We start from the raw sequence: 25,135 nt of genomic DNA, 5'->3' as shown, positions 1-25,135 counted from the left end.
AGATCAGTTTATGGTATGTAGTGGGACCCTGCCTAGAAAGAAAGAAAAGAAAGGAAGGAAGGAGGAAAGAAAGGAAGAGACAAAAAAATGGGAAAAAAACTTTTGTAATCATTTTCAAAGTCATGTCATATTCTTTAAAAATATAAACTTAAATAGCTCTATAGCATGTCATTTATAGAGGTAACAATACATTTAAACATTTTCCAGTTGTGGAACTTAATCACCTTAAGATTTGACACTTTATTATTGAATTGTCATAATCTTTTAGTGAAAGAGTTCAATCCATTTATAATCATTATCAGACTATATTCACTGTTATTATTATTATCATTATTATTATTGAGACAGGGTTTCTCTTTGTAGCCTTGGCTGTCCTGGAACTCACTCTGTAGACCAGACTGGCCTCAAACTCAAAGACCTGCCTGCCTCTGCCTCCCAAGAGCTGGGATTAAAGGTGTGTGCCACCATCTACTGGCTATTGGCTGTTTTATGCTATCTTGCTGTTTGATTGTTGCATTTTGATCTCTTATAATATAAAATATATTTGCTTTTTTCTCTCAAATGGTTACAAGTTTTAAGTTCTGATTTTACCCTACCAATAGTTAATTCAATTTTTTGGAAAAAAAATGTATTTCCTCCATCAGTATCATGAATGAAATGTTATCTTTGATATCACCCTGTGGAGTTGAAACTTAACACATTGGCATTCCATTTTATGTTGTTATAACTGAATAGCACCAAGTGAGTAATTTAAAGCATAGGCATGTGTTTAGCTCACGAATCTGAAGGCTGAAACGGTCTAAGAGTATGATGCCTGCATAGGCTGCTTTTCTCATTGCTATGACGTGGTACCTGACTACAGTAACTTAAGGAAAGAAGAATTTGGCTCACAGCTTTAGGGTAGCATCCATCCTGGGAAGGAAGCAATGGTAGCAGGAGCGTGAAAGCTGCTGCTTTCCCTGCTGTCACCACTACTCTCACATCTGCTAGCATGTCTATGCATACACACAGGTGTGTGGGTGCATGTTCACATGTTATCTACACACGTGTGTTATGCCAGAGGTCAACATTGTATCTTCCTCAATTGTTCTCCACCTTATTTTTAAAATTTTTAAAACATTTATTTTTATTTTATGTCTATGAGAGTTTTGTCTACATGTATGTCTGTGTACCATGTACAAGCCTGGTGCCCGTGAAGGCCAGAGTGGGTGTTGGATCCCCTGGAACAGGAGTTATGGATAGTTGTTAGCTACCAGGTAAGTGCTGGGAATTGAACCCATGTCATCTGCAAGAGCAGCCAAAGCTCTCAACCACTGAGTCATATCTCCAGCCAGCCCTTGTACTTTATTTTTTGAGACTGAACTCACTGAACCTGGAGTTCTGCTAGGCTGGCTGGTCAGCAAGTCCCAAGGACTTAATGTCTCTGTCTCCTCAGTGCTGGGATGGAAGGCATACTCAATTTTTTCTGTGGATGTTGGGAATCAAAACTCAGGTCTTCATATTTGTAGGAGAAGCCTTTTACTGACTGAACAATCTCCTCAACCCCTCTTTGTCCTTTTTATTCAGTCCTGGACCCTAGCCCATTGAACGGTACCACCCATATTTAAGGTAGTTCTTCCCTTTTCAGTTAAATCTTTCTGGAAACATCCTCACTGACACATCCACAGGTGTGTTCCTTCAGTGACTAACTTGACTAAATCTAGTCAAGTTAACAATGAAGACTGCTCACCAGAGCCAATATTTGCTCTGCATTATGCTGTATTATAACATGACAAAGGATCTCACATGCTGAAACAGAGCAGCTCTGCCTAGAAAAGCTTGCTTTTATTCCAAAGCCACTCCATCTCTATGTTTCATTAATTCATTAATCCAGAGTTCCCATGATCCAATCATCTCTCATAGGTCCCACCTCCACATATCATTACCATATGAATTAAGGACTTGAGTTTCCAACACATGAAACTTGAGGGACACCTTCAAACCACAGCATACTTCTACTTCTTGCTCCTTTCCTTACACCATTCTATATAGCACATTTTAAAAATATAATCTGGGATTTCATATATGTGACAATGATTATTTTATTATTAATAATCATGTTTCCCTATTCATAAATTCCTTTTCTCTTTTATATTATTTTTCCAATGAAATCACCAGTATTATTTTTACACTTGATTTGTTTTGCTTACTTATTTACTGTTGATTACTTATTTTATAACACAACTCCATACTTAAGTTCTTTCTTCTGATCCCACACTGCAGCTCATCAACAATTCTTTCAGGAACAAAAAAATAAAGGACTCAATGTTAAGACTATCTTTCCTTTGTAGCACTATGAATGGGTTGCAATCTCCTTTGCTCAAAATCTATAAATTTTTTCTATTGTTTTCAGATGTTTAATTCTGTGATGGAGAATTCTGTAGCTAATTTTATTAATTCTTAGGTACCCTAGGCACTTAAAGTATCATGGAAATATATGTGATGTTCTATATAATGTGATGTTCACAATCACACGATCAGGAAATTGTCTTACAAATCTCATTACTGCACATGTTCCAACTGTTGTGTCTGTGGTGTTCTCTCCCTCTCAGTTCTAGATAGAGCAAGGGCTTAAGCTTGCTGGCCATGCCTTGTCCACCTCTTGATTCTTTTCTGTGTTTGTGACTATGCTCTACTTTTTGCTCCCACTGGGCTTTAAATTTAACAGTCATATTTTTTCATCTTTAAAAAACCTGTTTTCTTCTGCACTGTTCATCATCATTGCCTGATGATATACAATAAACATAAATCCTCTCTGCTTTCTTTTCTTTTTCACAGCAAGTCTATTTTAGAGGAAGACATTTGTTCTAACATTCAAGGTATTTTTTGTGTTTATCTACAGTGTCTTATCATAAGTTCAAAGAATACTTCTCATTGCCCATCCTTATGGATAGACTTTCTCCTGTCTTATCTAATGCACACACTGAAGGGTTTGTGTATGTGTGTGTGTTTATCTACAGTGTCTTATGAGTTCAAAGAATACTTCTCATTGCCCATCCTTATGGATAGACTTTCTCCTGTCTTATCTAGTGTACACACAAGTAAAGTCAAAGGAAGTTAAAATAGTTCTATGTGAATTCTTAGGCTGTTTTTTTAAATCTATTTATTTTGTTTGTGTAGTGGTCAGAGGACAACTTTGAGAGTCAGTTCTCCCCTTCTACCGTTTGTGTCCCAGGAATCAAACTCAGGTCATCAGGCTTGGTGGAAAGCACCTTCACCTGCTAAGCCATCTTACTGGGCCCCATGTGAATTTTTAGGTGCTCTGTTATTAGCAACATGAGTGACTTTCAAGACATTTCCATCACTATCCTCCAGTAATATCTTTATTACCTACCCTCCTATAGAACCACTATTGTAGAACCATTATCACCAACAGTCTGTGGAGGACATGCTCCTTGTCAGACCCTTTGTTGAGAATTAAAGGGCTGGGTGGCAGTGGCGCATACTTTTAATCCCAGCACTCAGGAGGCAGACCCAGGCAGATCTCTGTGAGTTTGAGGCCAGCCTGGTCTACAGAGTGAGATCCAAGACAGGCACCAAAACTACAAAGAGAAACCCTGTCTTGAAAAACAAACAAACAAAAAGAATTAAAGGGCAGTGGTGAGCCAGATAGAGTCTTCTTCTGTCCTCAGTGGGTGACTTAAAAGAAGTCTGGGAGTAGCATAGCTGTAAATAGTACAGGGACAATTGTAAATGGAAGTCCTGTCCTGACTACCCAGTCCCAAATAAACACACAGAGGCTTATATGAATTATAAATGCTCAGCCAATAGCTGAGGCCTATTACTATCTAGCTCTTACATTTTGAGTTAACCCATATTCCATATTTACGGTCTGCCACATGGTGGTACCTTTATTAGCATGGCACATTCATTTCCTGCTCCCTCTGGCTGGCCACTCCTGACACCACCCTTCTCCTTCCCATCATTCTTAGTTTGGTTGTCCTGCCTATACTTTCTGCCTGGATACTGGCCAATCAGTGTTTTATTAAACCAATTCGAGTAATAAATCTTTACAATGTGCAAGAGGATTATTCCACAACAGACAATTGCCTCAAAATCAGGAACTATGAGACCAAAGATGAAGACCCTACCTCAGTATTTGAAGAAGTTATTGGAAAAAATGGTATGCGTAAAAGGTCCAGTAAGACCTGAAAGATACTAACCTGTAGTCACCAAGTACTCCCTGGGCTCCAGCTTTGTCCAGTACCATGCAGAGCTGAGTAAGGACAAAAGCTTCCTCAGTGGTAAGGAGACATACCAGGAGAAAATGGTGGTTTCTGCATTTTCACATAGTTCATTACTCAAAAAGTAAGTCATACAGAGTATAGGGCAGAGAGGGAAGCCTGTAAGGAAGCCAAATATGTGCAGAAAATGGAAAGGGGAAGACAAAAGTGAAGGTGATAAGGCCTCCTAGCCAGGGAACAGTGGCCACAGAGGGAAAGTGTAAATTTTAGCTCAAGTATAAGGAGCAAGAAAAGAGGGTTTAACCAGGGAAGAGACAGAGAGGTAAAGTAGACCGAGTACCACAAAACCAGGGAGACACTTATAAACTGGGAGCCAGAAGACCAGCATGGAGATGGAATGGTGCATGACACAATGCTGGTAGAGATATATTGGCAGATTTCAGGGAATTAAGGAATAAGAACCATGTCACTTCCTCCCAGTCATCCAAGCTTACACAGACATACAGGTGGCATGGATGCTAACAAAAAATGCTCATATATGCTGTAGTTATCTGTTGTGCATGACAAACCACTTGAAAGTGATAGAGTATGTTACAGGCAGAGGAATTATAAACACAACTAATGCACTAATCATTGTTTTAGGTAAGAATTATTAGTTCATGTAAAACGACCACACAAAAGAGTAAGAATCAAATTCTCCAAGTCTAATGCAGTGGCCAAATATGCCTATAATGCAGCATTTGGGAGACAAAGGCAGGAAGATTGCCAGCCTAAGCCATACAATGAGACCATGTTCTAAAACAAAAACAAAAAGTACCCCCTCCAAATTACTTAATGTTTCAAAGGGAAGAGTTAAGTTTCAGCAGAGAAATCTTAAGCCACTTAAGCCACATGAGCAAAGTCAGCATTGCCAAGAAGGGGCCAATGGGCAGGCATCCTGTACCTCTGAAGGAGGACATCAGGTCACTTTAATGTTTCTGCCAGAAGCTCAAATGAGAGACATTCCACAAAATAAACTCTCTGGTAAACTTCTAAAGTGTCAAAAAAAAAAAAAAACTGAGGAAACTTTAAGACCAGATCTGAGAATCTGACTGTAAGCTGGATCCTACTCTGGGAAACTGGTAAAATTTCAATAAATCTGTATAGTAAATATTCTGGTTTTGTTAACTGCATTGGGAGTCTGTCAGAGAATCTTGCTTTTAGAAACTTGGTCCTCACTCAATAATGTTTAGAGGTAGCATATTTCAAAAGTGATTAGATCATTAGGGTTTTGGCATTGAGGATAGATTGTTATAATCAGAGAAGTGAAGTTTGCTATAAAAATTTAGTTCACATCTCACTCTTGCCCTCTGCTGCACTTGTCTTCAGTAAGAAAGGACTCAAAGCCAGCACTGTGCTCTGCATGGTGCCTCCTCCAGAACCAAGAGCCAGTGCATTTCCATTCTTTATAACAGACCTGATCTCATGCATTCCAAGATGCAACGTAAGTGTACTAAGATGTGTTACTTATGGAACATCTTTCAGTTTTGAGATTCCTCTATAAATGCCTCATATAACGCTTTCTCAGGAACGTGTTTTATATGCATTTTTTCCAAGTCTGCAGTTGTTCTTTTTGTTCTGCTAAGTGTTGTTCAAGGGGGGGAAATGTAGTATAGTTCAGTTTATCAACATTTTCTTCTATAGATGGTGCTTTTACTTTTGAATCTAAAACATCTTTGCCTAACCTGAAGTTATAAAGATTTTCCCTGTTGCTTCTTTAAGTTTTAAGCTCTAGGTAGTAAGTACAGGCCTATGATCTATTTTCATAGTTTTATATAAAATTTGTAATATGGATTACATTTAATTTATCTGTACATGCATTTTCAGTTGTTTTAGTGTCTTTGTCAAAAGGGTGACAGAGCTCATTTGCCTGAACTGTGTAATTGGGGGTTGGCAGAATGATGCAAATGACTGCTGAGCAGTGCTAAAAATATCCCCATTCCCACTTGGCACCAGGCCTCGGATTTCACCTGACCCCAAATAGCAGTCAAGTGAGTAGGTCCTGTCACAGAGACAAGCTGACCATGGGACTCACTAGGTCTGCTGTGGTTACTGTTTGACACTTTGGGTTTTAAAAAAATGAGATTATTTTATAACCTCTGAGGCTTGGACTACTATTCTATAAAGCTTATGGAAACATAGCCTTTACTAGAAATAGATAAATAGATTTATGGATAGACAAATAGAGGGACAGAAGGAAGAAAAGGATGGTGGATAGATGGATGAATAAATAAATCAAAGGATGGTCAGATAGATGGGTGGGCTGATGTATAGTGAGAGAAATTGTAGAAGGGAGGGTGTGTGGAAGGTAGAAGGAACAAAGGCAGAAAAGACCTTTCCATTTTGAGTGGAAAGGTCTGAGGGGAGATGGATGGGGAAAGGACTGGATGGGGAAAGGTAAGGTGATAGAAGCATAGTTGCACAGAGGTAGGGCAGGGCAAATCCCATCTCGGCACACTGACCTGATGTTCCGCCCTGGCATCCCACAGGGAGTTTCCTGGTCCCCTATGTCATCATGCTCATTGTAGAGGGGATGCCACTCTTGTACCTGGAGCTGGCTGTGGGACAACGCATGCGGCAGGGCAGCATCGGTGCCTGGAGGACCATCAGCCCCTACCTCAGTGGTGTCGGTATGTGGGATCCTTTTCAGTTCCTCTGACAGAGACTCACGTGTTTCTGGGCATCACAGGTGTGAGGGTTGCTGTCCATAAGCAAGGCCTGTGACTGGGTTAACTGACAGCCTAGGGAGGGCTACCATGGAACTTGGGCAGAGAGGGCCCTGAATTCTGACCCCCACGTGCAGCCCCCCAAGGAAACTCCACCTCAGGGCATCTCCACTCTGGACCTCAGCTTGAGATTCTGTGAATGACTGGACACAGCTGCCTGGCACAACAGCATTCATTCAGTCCCAACCACCTACCATCTAGGGATGTACACAACTGCCTCCTGCTTACTATATGCCTGATGCTGAGCATGGCCTATGACTGTGTGAGCTCATTTCATCCTCACCACACCACTTCGGGGCTTTGGGACACCACAGTGATACCTGTATGCAGAAGCCAAGGCATCTGTGCATACCAGGTGTAGTCCACTGCACCCTTCCAGAGTGATCTTCAGTCACTGTCCCCTGGCACCTCCAGGGTGTGGTTCTCCTACTTTGTAAAAGTCCAGGGTCCAGGGCCATCAGTGGCCATAGATATTCTATGCACCTTCATGCCCCAGAAAGGGGAGCAGACAGGAATGCTGAGTAATGGTTCATGAATGAAGAAGGGTCAATTTGATGTGACCTAGCACAGCTTTAGAAGAAGTGTGTCGGGGCATTAGGAGTCATCTTCAAACTGCCTCCTAACTGTGAAGAGCTATGAAGGACATCACAGAGTCTGCTGAGGCAGTAACGTATGCTGCACATTGGAAAGACAGGGAAGGCTGCCTGGCACCTTGGCCACTGACACCCACTTACTGACCTGAATTCCCAGTGGGAATTCAGCAGCAGAGGGAGCTGCTGCTATGTAATGATACTTATACTGGTATAGTCTACCACGCCCATGGTCAACAACTTATAGCTCTCCTGTCATGTGGGATGACAAGAGTTTGGCAGTACTCCTGAGGGCCAGTGTGAGTCCACTTGAGAGCAACCTGATTGCAAACTCTCTCTTTTTCACAGTGCTACTGTGGGACCCTCATAGGTCAGACCAGGCTGGAGGTAGGGGTTATCTGTCTGCTTCACCTCTCACACTCCTGCCACATGGATGGGGTTGGCTCCAGTGACTCATCCTCCAAAAGGAGCAAGCATCATGTCAGGCATGTGATTGGCACTTCTCCATAGCTCTCCTGGGTAGTTTTGGGCAAGCTCTGAGCTTCAGTTTACTCTTCGAAAGAAGGACAATACTGTTGTGAGAACTAATGGCACATAGAATACTGAGCCCAGGACTTGACATTTAGATGTCAAAAAACTGTCATTAGTCTCCCATCTCAAATGATCAGCAGTTAGGGGTAATAACCCTTAGGAAGAGGTTGTAGTTGTATCAGGTCTGTCGAAAACCTGAAGGAAAAGTGTTCCTGTTTTGGGATGTCACCATAGTTCTGTCATTCCAGTGCCACTGGTTAAATCACATACATCTGATCTTTAGCATGGCCCTCTGCTTGCTCACAGGTGTTGCTAGTGTGGTGGTCTCCTTCTTCCTTGCCATGTACTACAATGTCATCAATGCCTGGGGCTTCTGGTATTTCTTCCACTCCTTCCAGGTGAGCTGACCTCTATCCAGAGCAGAAGCAAAAAGGGTAGAAGATGCAGAGCCATTCACCAAGTGGGGAGTTGGTGGAGGATGAGAACACCAGCCTATAGGAACCCTCTAAATGAGGGGAGAGGGTGAGGTATGCCACACATCTCAAACCAAGCAGAGACATCAGAATCCTTTACTCGTCACAATGTGAGCTATGCTGTGCAACTCTATGTGTGTGCACATTTCTGAGGAGCAGGTCCACAGCACTCAATGGAATATCTACAGAGAGTGTCCTGAAAATATCACAAACCATTTTATGACAAACTCAGGAGAAAATATGTGGCAAGGACTTATGGGGATGACTTCACCATTCCAGCAAGTCTGAAACGGTTATTTCTCCTCCTGTCCTGTTTCTACCTCCTCCCCTTGCCATTGCCATTTGTCCTTCCATCTTCCTGATTCTAGGCTGACCCTGAAGATCCCAAAAGTTCACCTAAAAGGAGCAATGATACTCTTTAACATTGTAGGGGCTATTTTCAATGACAAACAATTTAAACAATGCATTATCCAAATTCTTGTTACTGATATTCTGGAAGGGTCTAGGCATTGTGGAAAATAAATAGAAGATCCACTATTCCACACTGAGAGATGGTCTCATGTGGACCATCTCTCCACCACTCATGTTCCATTTCCCCCATCTTCAGCCTTTCACTCTCAGAGACTCTAATCTCACTGCCTCCATCTCAACCTCTTTCCAGATGGAAAGAGCAAAGGATCTAGGAAGTACTGCTTTAATATCCATGCATTTCATACTTCACAGGTTGTTGGACTTCCCCTTACCCTGCACTAAATCCCCTTCCAAGGTCACAGGATAATGACACAGCAGATCTTCACTTACACTTCTATGGGCCAGGCATGTCCCTGGAACATAAAAATTTACATTCACATCATCATACACACCACATGAGGGCTTTTGCCCAATCCCACAAGTGACAAGCTACTCTACAAGACTCTACTTCATGGGGTGGGGGTGGGGGTCCTTCTTTAGCCAAGCAAATGTAGGAACCCTATCTTTACCTTCTGATGCAGATGAAGAGAGAAGAGAACTGAAAATTTCTCAGTTGTTCTATTGAACCTGTTCTTACATGCCCTAGAGCTACTTCATGCAGCATGTACATTGACAGGAACATTTAAAAATAAACCCTGAGGTCCACCTCATCTCAAGCAAAAGATCCCAGAGATCCTGTGTACAGCCAAGGTATCCTCAGGTTTGCAGCCAAATATGTGAAACAGAGTGAGTTAGAGTGGCCTCAGCAGAGAGATCAGAGAATGGACTAGGCGAGGCAACTGAGTTTATGAGGGTTTCTGTTTCTTGGCTGGAACCTACTGCTGGTTTTCACCAGGCACCAATGTCTCCCTCCTGTGGCCTCTCCATCCAAATAGACTCACCATTCCAAGATTCTAATTCAAGTACCTTCACTGCTTGAATTTTTTTGCTTGTTTTAAATTTTTATCTTATTTATTTTATGTGTATGGTGTTTTGTCTGCATGTCTGTGTACCACATGCATACCTGGTGCCTGCAGAGGCCTGGAGAGGGTGTCAAATCCCCCAGGACTAGGGTTACAGATGGTTGTGAGCCATCATATGGGTGCTGGGACTCTAACCTGGATTCTCTGGAAAAACAACCAGGACTCTTAATTAGTGAGCTATTTCTCTAGCCCTACAACTGGTTTTGAATAGGGACAAAAGGTAGCTACAAGGATCTGGAAAGTCTAGGCCAGAAAGCCTCTGCTCCACTGTACCCTGTTGCTTAAAGCAAGCCACGCTAGCCTATATGTACAGGACAAGGTATAAATAAAGCCTCCTGTCAAAGCCACTTCCTATCATCCTACCCAGACCTTGGCCTTCCCCTTACCTTTCTGTTGATTCTCACTTCATTCCAAAGGATCCCCTGCCGTGGTCTATTTGCCCACTGAATGGTAACCGCACAGGCTATGATGAGGAGTGTGAAAAGGCTTCATCAACACAGTACTTCTGGTACAGGAAAACACTCAACATTTCACCATCCATCCAGGAGAACGGAGGAGTGCAGTGGGAGCCAGCACTGTGCCTCACCCTGGCCTGGCTGATGGTCTATCTGTGCATCCTGAGAGGCACCGAATCAACTGGCAAGGTGGACTGGGGAATATGATGGTGATGCATCTGGGTGGGTGGATGAGTAGCACCTCAGCCCTGGCCTTGATCAGTGCCAGGGGCTGTCTCTTCCAGTCCATAAGTAGAGGCTTCTTGGATCAGAAGGCATGGATGGTATTATTGGCATGTTCCTCTACTAGCTGACAGTGAAGGTTGACAGAAGGGTTGAAGTTGTAACACTGAATCTGAAATGAGATCCCCCCCGAGCCAGCTCCCAAACTCAGCTATACCAGGGCATTTCATGGAGATCTTTAAACATCTGACAATTCAGTCCTTCCCCCTCAAATGCCAGAGCTGTTATTCTGGGGAGGGACTTCAACATGGACAGATGAGCCAGCTTCCAGTGACTTTATTGTGTGACTGGACCTGGGGTCCCATTTCAAAGTGCTTTTAGGGAATCAATGAGACCCAGAACTGTTGGATTCTTCCTTGGTTTGTTTGTTGTTGTTGTCGTTGTTGTTGTTTTGTTCTACAGTTTGGGGTTTTAGTTTTTGTTTTGGCTTTTACTTTGAAAGTTTCTCCTTATGTAGATCAGGCTAGCCTGAAACTCACTATACAGCCCAACCTGGCCTCAAACTCATAGTGATCCTCCTGATTCAGCCTTCTGAGTGTTAGGATTGCAGACCACAGATGTGCCACAATACCTGGATTAGGCCTTTTATCTGCCTAAGTCCTTTCTTCCTGTTGGGTCCTCAGGTTTCCATTCCTCCTAGGGCCGAAATAGCTGCTGTGTTTCCATCAGCTGCACCTGTTTCAAGCTGGAGTGAATGTTCCATACTCAACTACTCTGCAAAGCAAATCCATAGTTGACCACATGCCCACAGTGTCTTATTATGTAAGCCCCTCAGAGTAGATACATGATGACACTCCCAAAAGGCTTGGATAGGTAAAGTGATCTTCCCAAGATCATAGGTAGGGACAGCAGAGTCAGGACAGAGCCCAGATTTACTCCAAGGACTTCCCATCCTATTGGTGACATGCCCCATGAATGTTTTCATGTCTTTTGTGACTTAGCCACTTCCCATCTTTCTTCTGAGAATCTCACTCTCCTGATCACCTGAGCTGCCTTCTCCAGCACTGACATTTTTTTCCCATGAGGTATCAAGCTTAGAACAACCTACGTCATCAAGCTATTGCATGACAACCCCAGTGCTGTGCTTTGTATGACATTTTACATTGGTTTCTAAATCCCCATAGTGACCAGCACCTTAGCCCCAGAGCACTTTGCCTCACAGTTGAGCAGAAGAATCAGGGTGCTTTCTCAAGTGAACTCAGACCTTGCAGCATCTGCTCTGTCCCAACCTAGACCAAGCATGATCCAAAAGATCTAAAGGTGATGTCTGTACTCTTGAATATTAAAGCAGTCCTTTCCTCTCGAGGCCTCTTACAATTGTGAAATTAAGAAGAGCCTGGACATGGTACCATATCAATCCTCACCATCTATTTTCTCTGCGGATGCTATGACCCCCTCCCTGACAGAAATGTCCCAGCAGTTCCATGTATAGGGAAAGATGCTGCCTCTTCCTTTTCTGTTGAAATCTCTCTTATTCTCCTCTGAATTTTTACTTGTTGATCAGAAGTTATTACTTATGATAGGTTAAGCTACATCACATGTCCAGCCATCCTTCCCACAAGGGAAAAGAAGGAGTCATTTTTGTGGAGACTCCAGAAAGCCTGTAAGAAACATGGTCTACTGGGTGGGGGGAGGAAATTCAGAGCTTTCTATGAGTGTCCTCTAAGTGCCCAGTGTTATGGACCTGGATCAGCCCTTCCCCATATCCCTGAATTTCTTTCACGTCACTGACTGAAGGACCCTATCCATCTGTATCTCTATCTGGTCTGATATATTAGATACTTGGGTATGTTTGTTAGTTCCCTAAATGTATAAGATGCCATGGTAAACACATAGCCCACATTCTTCTCAGTCTCCCACTGACAGTTTTAGAAATTCATGAAATATGGTGCCATGCCAATGATGAAATGGAAAACTGAGCATAATTCAAACATATCAAGACATGGTTCTCTAGCTGTGTTTCTTAGAGGTGGATCCAACCTAAAAGAAGATTGATAAAACAAAAACAACCTTGCCAAATTTTTTTTTGCTTTTATCCATGAACCTATGCATACATAGGAAGTGATTTACCCAAAATTTCTCACCCAGGCTAAGCAGACATGCACCTGAAAGTCCTTATACTTTGAGGGTTTTCAAAAGTCAGGATGACCCCAAGTCTGGGATGCCCCTGCCAAAGCAACCAAGAACACATCTTTAAATTATGATGCATATCAATAGGGAAAGAAGATTGGCTTAACCAAATAGTGACTTTTCATGAAGAATGTACAAAATCCCACCAGCAATATCTATTGCATTTATTGTAGGAACTTCGTTTCATACATTGCTTTCTACCCACGGGCATGCCTAGTCAGGCTTCTCTCAGATCCCATCCTGGAAAGCCGGCTCTTCCCCCAGTTATTGAATTAATTTCCCTTTTAGAGACAATATAGATTTTGTAAGTGATTGGTCTTCCTGCTTTTCTTGGAACCCCAGAAAGCTCAGAGCCAAATTTGGCTCAAATACTGAACAGAGAGACTCACATGTTTTGTGGGCTCCTCCAGCCCTTTTTAGAGACAGAGGGGCTGGAGGAGTGTGGAAAGCAGAAATTTCATGGTAGCAACAGATATGGGTAGCAATGTCCCATACTGCCTTTCTCCAAACCACACTCAGACCCTGTGTCCTACTCAGGATCAGTGCCACCTGCAGCTGTCAGCAGCTGCAGCTGCATCCTTGTGGGGATGGTTGTCTGCCCTTCCATCCCTACCTCTCCAGCAGTCTTATTCTGTTCCTGGATGCCCACAGGTGGTCTACTTCACCGCATCAATGCCTTACTGTGTACTTATTATCTACCTGGTCCGTGGCCTTACACTCCATGGAGCCACCAATGGCCTGATGTACATGTTCACACCCAAGGTATGGGCTGCAAGGGAAGGGGACTGTCCCTTTCTGGGATGCCTGGGAGGAAAGAGAAGGGGTAAGATCTGTAATCAGCAGGGCTGATATGAGCCCAAGACTGGGCCAAAGACAATGGGTATCCTGGGGGCCCAAACTTCCTCCTCAGACAGGTCATCCCAAGTCTTGTACACTCTGGAAGTTAAATCCTCTGCCCATCCCCTCCTGCTGCCCTCACTGCCCTGATGACTAATGCCTGTGCCTTCTTTCTGGTCTTCCTGCTCCAGTTCTAACCCAAAGCCCTGTCCAGACACTCCACTGAGCTAGGGACCATGGGCACCACTCCAGTCATCTCCCTTATCTATCCCCATATTTCCCTAGACCCTTTCCCTCTAGGTTGCCATGATCCTCTCTTTAACTTTTCCTTTCCAGTCACCCTAGCCAGTGTTCTTCAGTGGGGATGCCATTTTAGTAAGGCACATTCTTTGCTTAACAAACCTTGTGGCTGGACTCAGATCACTGTAGCACCTTTCAAAATATACACCCTTGTTGCAAAACCTCAAGTATCAGTATTAGGGTCACCTCAGACTTGACTCCACATCCAGATCACATCATCTAAATTTCTGTGCATTAAGACCAATGCAGTGCCTGGCTGGTGATTCAGAGGTTTCATGGGCTTCGGACTATTAGACTAGACAATATTCAATTGCACTCCCATGGGTAGGGTGCCATAGAGGGTATGAGAGGAAGAGTGCTGAGTAGTTTACCTGCCAAGGAATACACTGGAGACAGTCTGGGACAGGGACCTGGACTCCAGCCCCAAGCCACCCTGACTTCCTGTATATTAGAAGTAATTTCTTCTCCATCTCTGTGCCTCCATCTTCTGGGAGGGAGAGTTTGGGATTAGAGCCCAGGATTCCTCAGCCCTGTCCCTACTGGCCTTTTAGATGGAACAGCTAGCCAACCCCAAGGCCTGGATCAATGCAGCCACGCAGATCTTCTTCTCACTGGGCTTGGGGTTTGGCAGTCTGATTGCTTTTGCCAGCTACAATGAACCCTCCAACAACTGCCAGAAGCATGCCATCATTGTGTCCATCATCAACAGTTCCACCTCCATATTTGCCAGCATTGTGACCTTCTCCATCTATGGCTTCAAGGCCACCTTCAACTATGAAAACTGCTTAAACAAGTGAGTCTAAGTTGTCCCTCAGAACCTTGGGCCTCAAGTGGGAAGGCAAAGCTCCAAAGCTCTGAGCTGGAAGGGTGACTGGGAAGGACTGGGTTCCCAGAAGTCAAGGGGTAGACTAAAGACTCCAGTGTTGCAGTCAACATCTTCTCTCAACTACATAATTGCTGCCTTTTACCAGCACTAGAACTGACGGTCCAAAAAGTTAGGGCCTGCCTTGCAGGGAATAGGCAGTTTAAAGTGGTCATTGCACTTAGTAGAAAGGGGCTTTCAGCAAAAAATGCCAATGTCTTTGGTCCCATTCCCCATCTCAAGTGTAACCAGGACCTCTCTACCAAGTCTCAGAGACTACAGTTTACTGTCTTTGGCTTCCCTCAAAGATGCTAAGATGTCCAGTAGGGCAGTCACTTACACAAGTAGCTATCTCTAAACTAGGACTGAAACTAATAGAAGTCAGTATACATTCAAATAATTTAATTTGCACAGTGATATAAAATTATGTTTAAGAATTCTAAGCCAAATGTAGTGGTGTATGCCTTTAATCTCACCATTCTGGAGGCAGAGGCAAGTGGATCTCTAAGTTTGAGAGTAGCCTGGTATACACAACGAATTCCAGGACAGCCAAGGATGTATAGTGAGACCCTGTCTAAAAATAGGTAAATATATTTAAGTGATTCTAAATTTATTTATAAATTTAGTTCCTCAATGGCATTAGCCACATTCAGATGCTGTTACCACCAATGGGTATTAATCTGGTTATGAAGTACTGAATACTTCCAGCATCCCACCCAGTCTCATCAGAGGCCACTTATCTTTTGTGAGGTAGTCTCTGACTTCATCTCTGCTCAGATCTGAGGCTTCTGCACAGGCATCCAGAGTTGCTCTTCCTATCAACTTCCCTCACTGGGCAGGGGGGAAAAGGCTGCCCTATACCCACATTCCTCCCAGGTTTTAGAGCCAGTGGTCTTTTTAGTCATGAAGGTCAAGATGATGGTCTGCTCTGCAGGGTGATTCTGCTGCTGACCAATTCTTTTGACCTTGAAGATGGCTTTCTGACAGCCAGTAACCTGGAGGAGATGAAGGACTACCTGGCATCTACCTACCCAAGCAAGTACAATGAAGTGTTCCCGCACATTAGAAACTGCAGCTTGGAATCAGAGCTGAACACGGTAAGAGGCCTGGAAAGGGTGGGGACTGCCTCTCTCCACACAGTTCATAATGACCTGCAAGAACCTTCACACAGTCCATGAAGACAGGAAACTGGATTGTTTTCCCTGCAGCAGTGGTACAAGAGACTGGACTCCTGCTCTTCCAGCTGCTACTAGGAATCCTTTTCATTGGAAAGCTCCCCTAGCGTCTGAGTTTTCCCTCCTTTTCCTCTTCTCTTTTGAAGTTTTAAAAACTTGGGAAAGGCAGAGTATAAGTTAACATACTGTCTTAGTTAGGGTTACTATTGCTAAGATGAAACATCATCACCAAAGCAACTTGGGCAGGAAAGGGTTTATCTAGCTTACACTTTTATATTGCTATTCATCACTGAAGTCAGGACAGGAATTCAAACGGTAAAAACCTGGAGGCAGGAGCTGATGCAGAGACCAAGGAGGTGTGTTGTTTATGGCTTGTTCAACCTGCTTTTATATAGAGCCTAGCACCAACAGCCCAGGGATGGCACCACCCACAATGGGCTGGATCCTCCCCCAAGAGCATTAATCAAGAAAATGCCCTACAGCCAGATCTTATGGAAGCATTTCTTGACTGAGGTTCCCTCATTTCAGATAACTCTAGCTTGTGTCAAGTTGCCATTAAACTATCCAGCACACAAACACCAATATTTCCATTTCTCAAATGAACACTGCAAACCTTTTGTCATTTAATATGTGGATTTTTTTTATATAGAACAAAGAAACTTTTTAAGGACACAATTAAAGGTCTGAAATTAATATCAAGTTTTCCCTCCTCATTGTAAACAAAATCTTTACATTTTTTGCCCATGATACATTGTTTTTAAAATTTATTTATCAACATAGTATTCATCTATACTTATGATGGGCCTTATGATTTGGTACAAGTATGAAACACACAGCAACCAAATCAATGCTGTTAACATTTCCGTCTCCTCAGACATTAATGATTTTTTGACTCTCCTAGTTATTTTTAAGTATCAAGGATTTTTGTAGATTAGAGTCTACAGTGCTGGGCACAGCAGCAATAATTTCTGCTTCTAATTCTTGTGTTTTGGTGACTCTTGTCTAACTCTGTCTTCACTCTCTGCCACTTTCCCTATCTCCTTTGAAATTCATTTATCAATTTCTACAAATGAATGCAAAAATGCAGTATTTGTCTATGTCTGATTTGTTTTGTTTAACATGATGCCTACACTTCTCTCTACTGACACACGACAAGATTTCATTCTTTTTATGGTTAAATAGTATTCCTTTGTGGATATACACCTCGCATTCTCTATATTCATTCTTCCATGGTTGTTTTCATATCCTGGATTTTTTTATTGCAGTAAAGATGAGAGTGCTGCTGTATCCTTGGCACAATGACTTTTTCCATTTCCTTTGCAATAATATCTAATTGTGATTTTTATTTGAATTTTCTTGAAGATTAATAATGCTGACTTTTTGTTAATATATTTGCTGACTATTTGTGTCTGTTTAAAAATGTTTTAGATGTATTTACTTTATTTTACATGTATGAGTATTTTGCTTGCATGTATGCATGTATACTGCATGTGTGTCGGGTACTCACAGAGGTAAGAAGAGGGCTGTTGCCTGTTGCTAGAGTTTTCCGCCTTGCCCACAGTCAGGACAAATCTTTGTCACCCGCCAGTCCCACAGCCGCTCAGACCCAACCAAGTAAACACAGAGACTTATATTGCTTACAAACTGTATGGCCATGGCAGGCTTCTTGCAAACTGTGCTTATAGCTTAAATTAGTCCATTTCCATAAATCTATACCTTGCCATGTGGCTGGTAGCCTACCGGCATCTTCACATGCTGCTGGTCATGGTGGCATCTGGCAGTCAGTCCTTCTGCCTTCCTGTCCTTTTATTTCTCCTCTCTGTTAGTCCCGCCTATCCTTCCTGCCCAGCCACAGCCGATCAGGTTTTATTTATTGATCAATCAGAACAACTTGACATACAGACCATCCCCCAGCACAGCCAAGTGCAGACCATCTCAGACACCTGCACTCAGGCCCATGGTCCTAATCATCCTCTATGCGGACCTGCTGGGTAACGCCACAAAGAACCCAAGAAGGGCTCCCACAGGACATACAGAACATCCCACAGCACTTCCCCTTTTCTTTTTTTAAAAAGGAAGGTTTTAACTTTTACACATCTTTAAAGCCAGCTTGGTATATTTGGGAATTTGGGCGTAGCTTCTCTTACTACTTCCTGCTGGAGGGGGGCGCAGTATCTTATGGGGATACAAAGAAAATTTTAGGTTCATGGAGTAGTCCGTGAGACCGTATCGTCTGAGCCAGTTGCCTTGAAACGATTCTGGATGTTGGATCATCTGGGCCATGGTGTCATCGGAGACCTTTCAGGAGGTCTTGGCTGGTCAAACCTGATGTATCTTAATCTGGAACAAATCCATAGCCTCTGGCTTTCTGTAGAGACAAAAACAGAGCCTCTTTTCCAAAGCAACATATCCTTACATCTAAATTTTGAAGTCAAGGTACCTTTAAAATATACATTTTGACATAACTCAACAGCTTTTGCAATCAAATGTTTTTCTTCAGCTACAAATATCAAAGAGAACATAATCCAGATTCTCTGTGTGATAGCCATCTTTATGTGGCTTATTTTTTATATTACTTTTACTTTCTCTTTAAAGACTTTATTTTTTTAAACTTTCTATTTCTTTATATAACTGTCTATGTTCCTTTTCCTCTCTCTTCCAAGCCTATGTACATTTTTACACACATTGTAAAGCATTTAAAGTCTTGTTCCATCTGAATCTGTCTTATTGCGAACTTATTGCTTTAAACTGTAGCCTTCTAAGCCTGAAACGGCTCTGTGGCTGCTGGCTCCGCCCCCTTCAATTTCCCAACTTGGCGGTGGTACGTTTGCCACCAGCTCTGGGAGCCATCAAGTCTCAGAAATAGTGGGTCTACACTTTTATCCAAGCAGCGTGTAGCCCAGAAACCTCTTTTTTTGTTTTGTACTAGCAAAGGCTAAATCCGCCACGCAGCTTAATGTTCCATTTGCAGAGGCCTCATTCCCGCCATACTGCAGGTCAAGCGCACACGCCAGGAACCCGCCAGTAACTCAAACCGGCAGCTGCTGCTCATTTGAGGGAGACAATTAGGAAGCTGTTTGTAGCTCCGTTTTAGATTCTTTTCTCAGGTTTTAGGTGGAAACTCTTGCCCTCTCATTGGGCGCCATTTGTTGCTAGAGTTTTCCGCCTTGCCCACAGTCAGGACAAATCTTTGTCACCCGCCAGTCCCACAGCCGCTCAGACCCAACCAAGTAAACACAGAGACTTATATTGCTTACAAACTGTATGGCCATGGCAGGCTTCTTGCTAACTGTGCTTATAGCTTAAATTAGTCCATTTCCATAAATCTATACCTTGCCATGTGGCTGGTGACCTACCGGCATCTTCACATGCTGCTGGTCATGGTGGCATCTGGCAGTCAGTCCTTCTGCCTTCCTGTCCTTTTATTTCTCCTCTCTGTTAGTCCCGCCTATCCTTCCTGCCTAGCCACAGCCGATCAGGTTTTATTTATTGATCAATCAGAACAACTTGACATACAGACCATCCCCCAGCACAGCCAAGTGCAGACCATCTCAGACACCTGCACTCAGGCCCATGGTCCTAATCATCCTCTATGCGGACCTGCTGGGTAACGCCACAAAGAACCCAAGAAGGGCTCCCACAGGACATACAGAACATCCCACAGCAGTTGCCAGTGGTTATGAATTGCCATGTGGGTGCCAGGAACTGAACCCAGGTCCTCTGCAAGAGTAGCAGGCACTCTTAACCACTGAGCAATCTCTGCAGCCTCCTTGTGTCTTTTTAAAGAAATGTCTATATATGCCATTTATTTGTCCATTTTTAAATTGGGCTCTTTGCTATTAAGTTGTTTGAGCTCTAAGTAAATAGAATTAAGAAAATGAGAAATATTTACAATAAAAATGTGAAATGCTTATGAAAGAAGTTCAGGATGGCACCAGGAAAGAGAAGATATTCTATGCTCATGGAACAGAAGATGTTTTAGTTAATTTTCTGTTGCTATGAAGAGACACTATGGCCAAAGCAACTTATCAAATAAAGCATTTAATCGAAGGTTTGCTTGCAGTTTCAAGAGTGAGTCCATGATCATCATGGCAGGAAACATGGCAACAGGTGGGCAGTCAGGGTGCTAGAGCAGTGCCTGAGAGCTTATATCTGATCCACAGGCTGCCATGACTGCTTCTGTTTTCTGTATAAACTATCCTATTACCTGAAGACACAATTTTGCACATTTCTTTTCAATATTTGTATTTTAGTCCTTTTTATTGTTGTTTCACTATTATTGTTTTTATTGGAGTCTCAAGCACAATTGTTTTCCTGTAATTTGAGCATGGTGAAATTCAAAGTGAAATCTAACACTGACCAGTTCTTAGATTTGCTATAAAGACTTTTGCTGACTACTTCTAGAGAAGATGTTCCATGACATTGGCTTATCAGTGAGGATGTGGAATAGTTGGTTGGTTTGGTTATTTTGTTTTCTGGGTGCATCATTCTAAGTCAGCCCAGGGAGAGACACAAGACTTTCTTCCTGTTGTTTGTTGTTTTAGTTAGAGTTATAATTGCTTGATGAAATACCATGACCCAAAGCAAGTAGGGAGGAAAGGGTTTATTTGGCTTACACTTCCATATTGCTGTTCATCACTGAAGGAAGTCAGGAACTCAAACAAGGTAGAATCATAGAGGCAGGAGTTGATGCAGAGGCCATGGAGGGGTGCTGCTTACTGGCTTGTTCCCCATGATGTATTCAGCCTGCTTTCTTGTAGAACTCAGGACCACGAGGCCAGGAATGATATCACCTACAATGGGCTGCATCCTCTTCTCTCCTGTCACTAGTTGAGAAAATGCCCTGTAGCTTATGGAGGCATTTTCTCAATTGAGGTCTCCTCCTTTCAGATAAGCCTAACTTGTATCAAGTTGACATACAACTAGTCAGCACAGTTGTTCAGCCCAGCTCCCTGCCTACAGGGTCTATGTCCTGACCCTCTCCATCCCTGCATAGCTCAGACACCAAGACCCTAACACCCAGGCTTCAAGATCTAGATCTCACTTGGACATGTAACACCCATTCTAAGCTTTGACATTCAGTTCCCTTCTTTCGGTTCTGGCACTTAGTTTTTCCTCACTTATTTTTGAGATTGGCTCTATGTCCAAGAATGTTATAATAACCGATTTTTTAGACTGACTTTCCCCTGTTTCTTCCATTCTCTGATTCTTATTTTCTTTCCTTTCTACCCTATTCTCTACTGTTTGAAATTTGGACTTGTATGTCTTCTCCCTGAAATTTCTCATTAATGTTTAACTTAACACAGCTTAATCTTACAGAATATCTTTGCTTCCCTTTCAAACAATGTAAGAATTTTAGAACACTTTCTCTTATTTTCCTGTTTTTGCTTTTTTTTAAACAGAGGAATGATATTAAAATCCTGATCTTCCCACTTCTGCCTCCTGAATGCTGGGATCACAGGTGTAGGACAGATCTGGTTCCACTCTTCTGTTTTGAATATGATTGTCATGCAGTTCAAGCCTTTTAAACCCATAACTTACCAAATACTGCATACTTAGCATGCACAAAGCCATGAGTTCAGTCCTTCGAGCCCCCCCCCCCACACACACACACACAGGATTTTATTTGTTCCGTGCTCTTTCTTGCATTCCAACTGTCTTTGGGAGAGAAGAGTTAACTTTAAAATACCTTCCTGTAGGGCTGAAGAGATAGTTTGGCAGTTAGAAAAGCTTGGTGTTCTGGCAGATTTCAATCTAGTTCCCAGCACTCACATTGTCAAGTAGTTCAAAGTCACCTCCAGAGAATCCAGTGTTTTCTTCTGGCCTTGTGGGCACACAAACACACATGTACATGTACACGTACGCAAAACTAAATAAATCTTTTCAAAAAATATTGTCTTATAAGGAAAGTTCATTTGGTTTCTTTTTGGGGGAGGGGGTGCAGGGTGTGTGGCTCAAGACAGGATTTCTCTGTGTATCAGCACTGACTGTCCTGGAACTTGCTTTGTAGACCAGGCTGGCCTCTACCTCTGGAGTGCTGGGATAAAAGGTGTGTGCCACCATGCCTGGCAGAGCAAGTATTAAGAACAATAAACTTTGTTAGATTTTGCTTCTATATAAACACCTATATTTGTCCCACTTCTTTCTTTCTTTCTTTCTTTCTTTCTTTCTTTCTTTCTTTCTTTCTTTCTTTCTTTCTTCCTCCCTCCCTCCCTCCCTCCCTCCCTCCCTCCCTCCCTCCCTTCCTTCCTTCCTTCCTTTCTTATTGTTGTTTGTTTTTTGTTTGTTTGTTTGTTTGTTTTTCGAGACAGGTTTCTCTGTGTAGCCCTGGCTCTCCTGGAACTCACTCTGTAGACCAGGCTGTCCTCAAACTCAGATATCTGCCTTTGCCTCCCAAGTGCTGGGATTAAAGGCATGTGCCATACCTACCCAGCAATATATTATCATAGTCTTTTTAAAAATTATTTTATTTTATGTGTATTTTGTCTACATGTATGGACATGCATCATGTGCATGCCCAGTGCCCATAGAAGTCAGAAAAGGGTATCAGATCTCTGGAACAAGAGTTACAAACATGTGTAAGCCACTGTTGGTACTGGGAATTGAACCCAGGTCCTTTGGAAGAGCAGCCAGTGAGTGCACTTAACCACTGAGCCACTTCTACACCCCCTGACCCCATTTCTTAAAGAACTTGTCCCCAGAGTAGAGTTTTGTAGGTTAACAGTGATTTTCTCTCAATATTTTAATAATATTTGCCTTATAATTCTGGTTTCAGTTGTTGCTGCTGAATTTTTCTTTCATTATTTTATTTTAAATTAATTACTAGTATGTGTGTTTATGTATGGATGGATGCTGAAACACTTGTGTGGAGTTCAGAGGACAACTCTGTGAAGTCAGTTCTCTCCTTCTACCATTACATGGGTCCAGAAGTTGAATGTAAGTTCAGGCCTGCACTGCAAGTATCTTTCCTGGCTGAACTGTCTTGTCTGCCCATCTTTTATTTTTGTAAGTGAATAGTCCTTTCTCTAACTTCACTAAATATGTCCCTTTGTCTTTGGTAGCTTTGGTGAATTTAGTATGGATGTGTTTTTATTGTCTAATCCAGGCCTGAGCCTAAATAATATTAACCTGCTGGATTTATGAATACATGCATAATTCCTTTTCAGTTTTGGCAAGTTCATATATATTATTTCTTAACTGTTGCTTCTGTTTCTGTCTTTTCTCCTTGAAGATCTGTATTTAGATCTATGTTACTTTTTTTCCTCCTATCCCATAACTTTGTGTTTACATATTACAATCTCCATATCATCATTTTATTTGTATGACTGGTTGGCTAGTTTTCTTTCTACTTCTTTCTATGTTATTAAAAGGGAATCTGTGGTGGTTTAATGAGAATGTTTCCCATAAGCTCATATGTTTGACTACTTGGTCCTCAGTTGGTAGAACTGTTTGGGAAGGATTAAGAGGTGTGGCCTTGTTGGAGAAGGGTGTCACTAGGGGTGGGCTTTGAGGTTTCAAAAGTCCGGGCCATTCCCAGTGCTCTCTCTGCTTTCTACTTGAGGATAGGGATGTAAGGTCTTAGCTGCTGCTCTAGCACCATGCCTGCCTGCCTGCTGTGCTTCCCCCATGATGGTCATGGACTCCAACCCTCTGCAACCAGGAGCCCCAAATTAAGCACTTTGTTTTTTATAAGTTGCCTTGGTCATAGTGTTTTTGTCATGACAACAGAAAAGTAAGACAAGAGTTGGTACTAAGAAGTGGGCTATTGCTAGGACAAGCCTGACCATGCTGTTTTTTGAAGGAATATGGAAGACTTTGGGACATTGGATTAGGAAAGTTGTTGAATACTATAAGTGGGGCTGAACAGACCATCCTAATAGGAGCTTGGAGGACAGCAGTGCTGAGAACAATGTGGATTCTGGCTTTAGAGTCCTGAAGGATACAGGAGTAAAGGAGTTGTGGAATCTTCCTCTGCAGTTAAGAAAAGTCTCTGAGGCCAGGTGTATGGCAGGAAAATCCCTGTATGGAAGCCCAGCGAAACCATACATGTAGTTATAAAAATGAAATCTGGATTGTGTTGGAGACCCCAAGATGTTGACGATGCCAGAGTCACAGGAGATGCCTGCCAAGAAGAGTGGAACCAAACCAAGAGAGAAAGACATGGAAGGGAAGAGCTATCTAAGCCCATTGACAGCAGATATAGAGCAATAGGATTTGAAGTTTACCCTGCTGAATTTCTGTCTTGCCTTGGTCCAGTATTTTCTCACTATATTCTCATTCCTCCCTTTTTGTAGGGAGGTAATGTATATTCTGTGCCATTGTATATTGAAAGTATGCAATTTGCTTTTTGATTTTACAAGAAGTTTTAGTTAAGAAGTTGCCTTGAGTTTCTGAAGAGACTTTGATTTTGGACTTTAAAACAATGTTCAGACTATGAAAGACTATGGAAACTTTTAGAGTTGGACTAAAGTCATTTCACATTATGATATGGCCACAAGCCTATGACAGTCAAGGAGTAGAATGTGGTCGTTTGAATGAGAATGGCCCCATAAGCTCATATGTTTGAATAATTGGTCCCCAGTTGGTGGAGCTGTTTGGGAAGGATTAAGAGGTGTGGCCTCATTGGAGGAGGTATGTCACTGGTGATGGGCTTTGAGGTTTCAAAAGCCTAGGCCAATCCCAGTTATCCCCTCTGCCTCATATTTGCAGAAAGGGATGTAAGCTCTCATGCTCTAATACCATGCCTGTCTGCCTGCAGCCATGCTCCCCCCCATGATGGTCATGGACTCCAACCCTCTGCAACCAGGAGCCCCAAATTAAACACCTTCTTTTATGTTGCCTTGGTCATGGCATTTTGTCACAACAACAGAAAAGTAAGACAGAATCTAATAGCAAGTCACTTTTATAGCTCTTAATTGGCTTGATTCTGTAATTGGAAAGCATACTGGGCAAAAAGAAGTTCAGAACGTTCTACACTCACATGCACAGGCTGTATATATAGTAAAAAAGAAAAAAGAAAAGAATATATAAAAAATGGAAATGAGGGGGCTGGAGAGATGGCTCAGCAATTTAGAGTACT

General features: G+C 42.5%; 1 protein-coding gene across 2 annotated transcripts in view; it reads left to right on the top strand.

The window, feature by feature from the left end:
* LOC102924685 (sodium- and chloride-dependent transporter XTRP3A) overlaps positions 1–25,135 on the top strand; it is a 40,007-nt gene that overhangs the window by 7,557 nt on the left and 7,315 nt on the right. For both annotated transcript variants that reach the window (XM_076575543.1, XM_076575544.1), the window contains exons 2-7: positions 6,752–6,892; positions 8,416–8,507; positions 10,432–10,659; positions 13,534–13,644; positions 14,571–14,812; positions 15,816–15,978. In XM_076575543.1, the coding sequence (XP_076431658.1) occupies positions 6,752–6,892; positions 8,416–8,507; positions 10,432–10,659; positions 13,534–13,644; positions 14,571–14,812; positions 15,816–15,978 (977 nt within the window). The remainder of the gene's footprint in view (positions 1–6,751; positions 6,893–8,415; positions 8,508–10,431; positions 10,660–13,533; positions 13,645–14,570; positions 14,813–15,815; positions 15,979–25,135) is intronic.

The sequence above is a fragment of the Peromyscus maniculatus genome, chromosome 7 (genome assembly GCF_049852395.1).
Source record: "Peromyscus maniculatus bairdii isolate BWxNUB_F1_BW_parent chromosome 7, HU_Pman_BW_mat_3.1, whole genome shotgun sequence".
Classification (NCBI taxonomy): Eukaryota; Metazoa; Chordata; class Mammalia; order Rodentia; family Cricetidae; genus Peromyscus; species Peromyscus maniculatus.
This window is presented reverse-complemented; position numbering and strand designations above follow the sequence as displayed.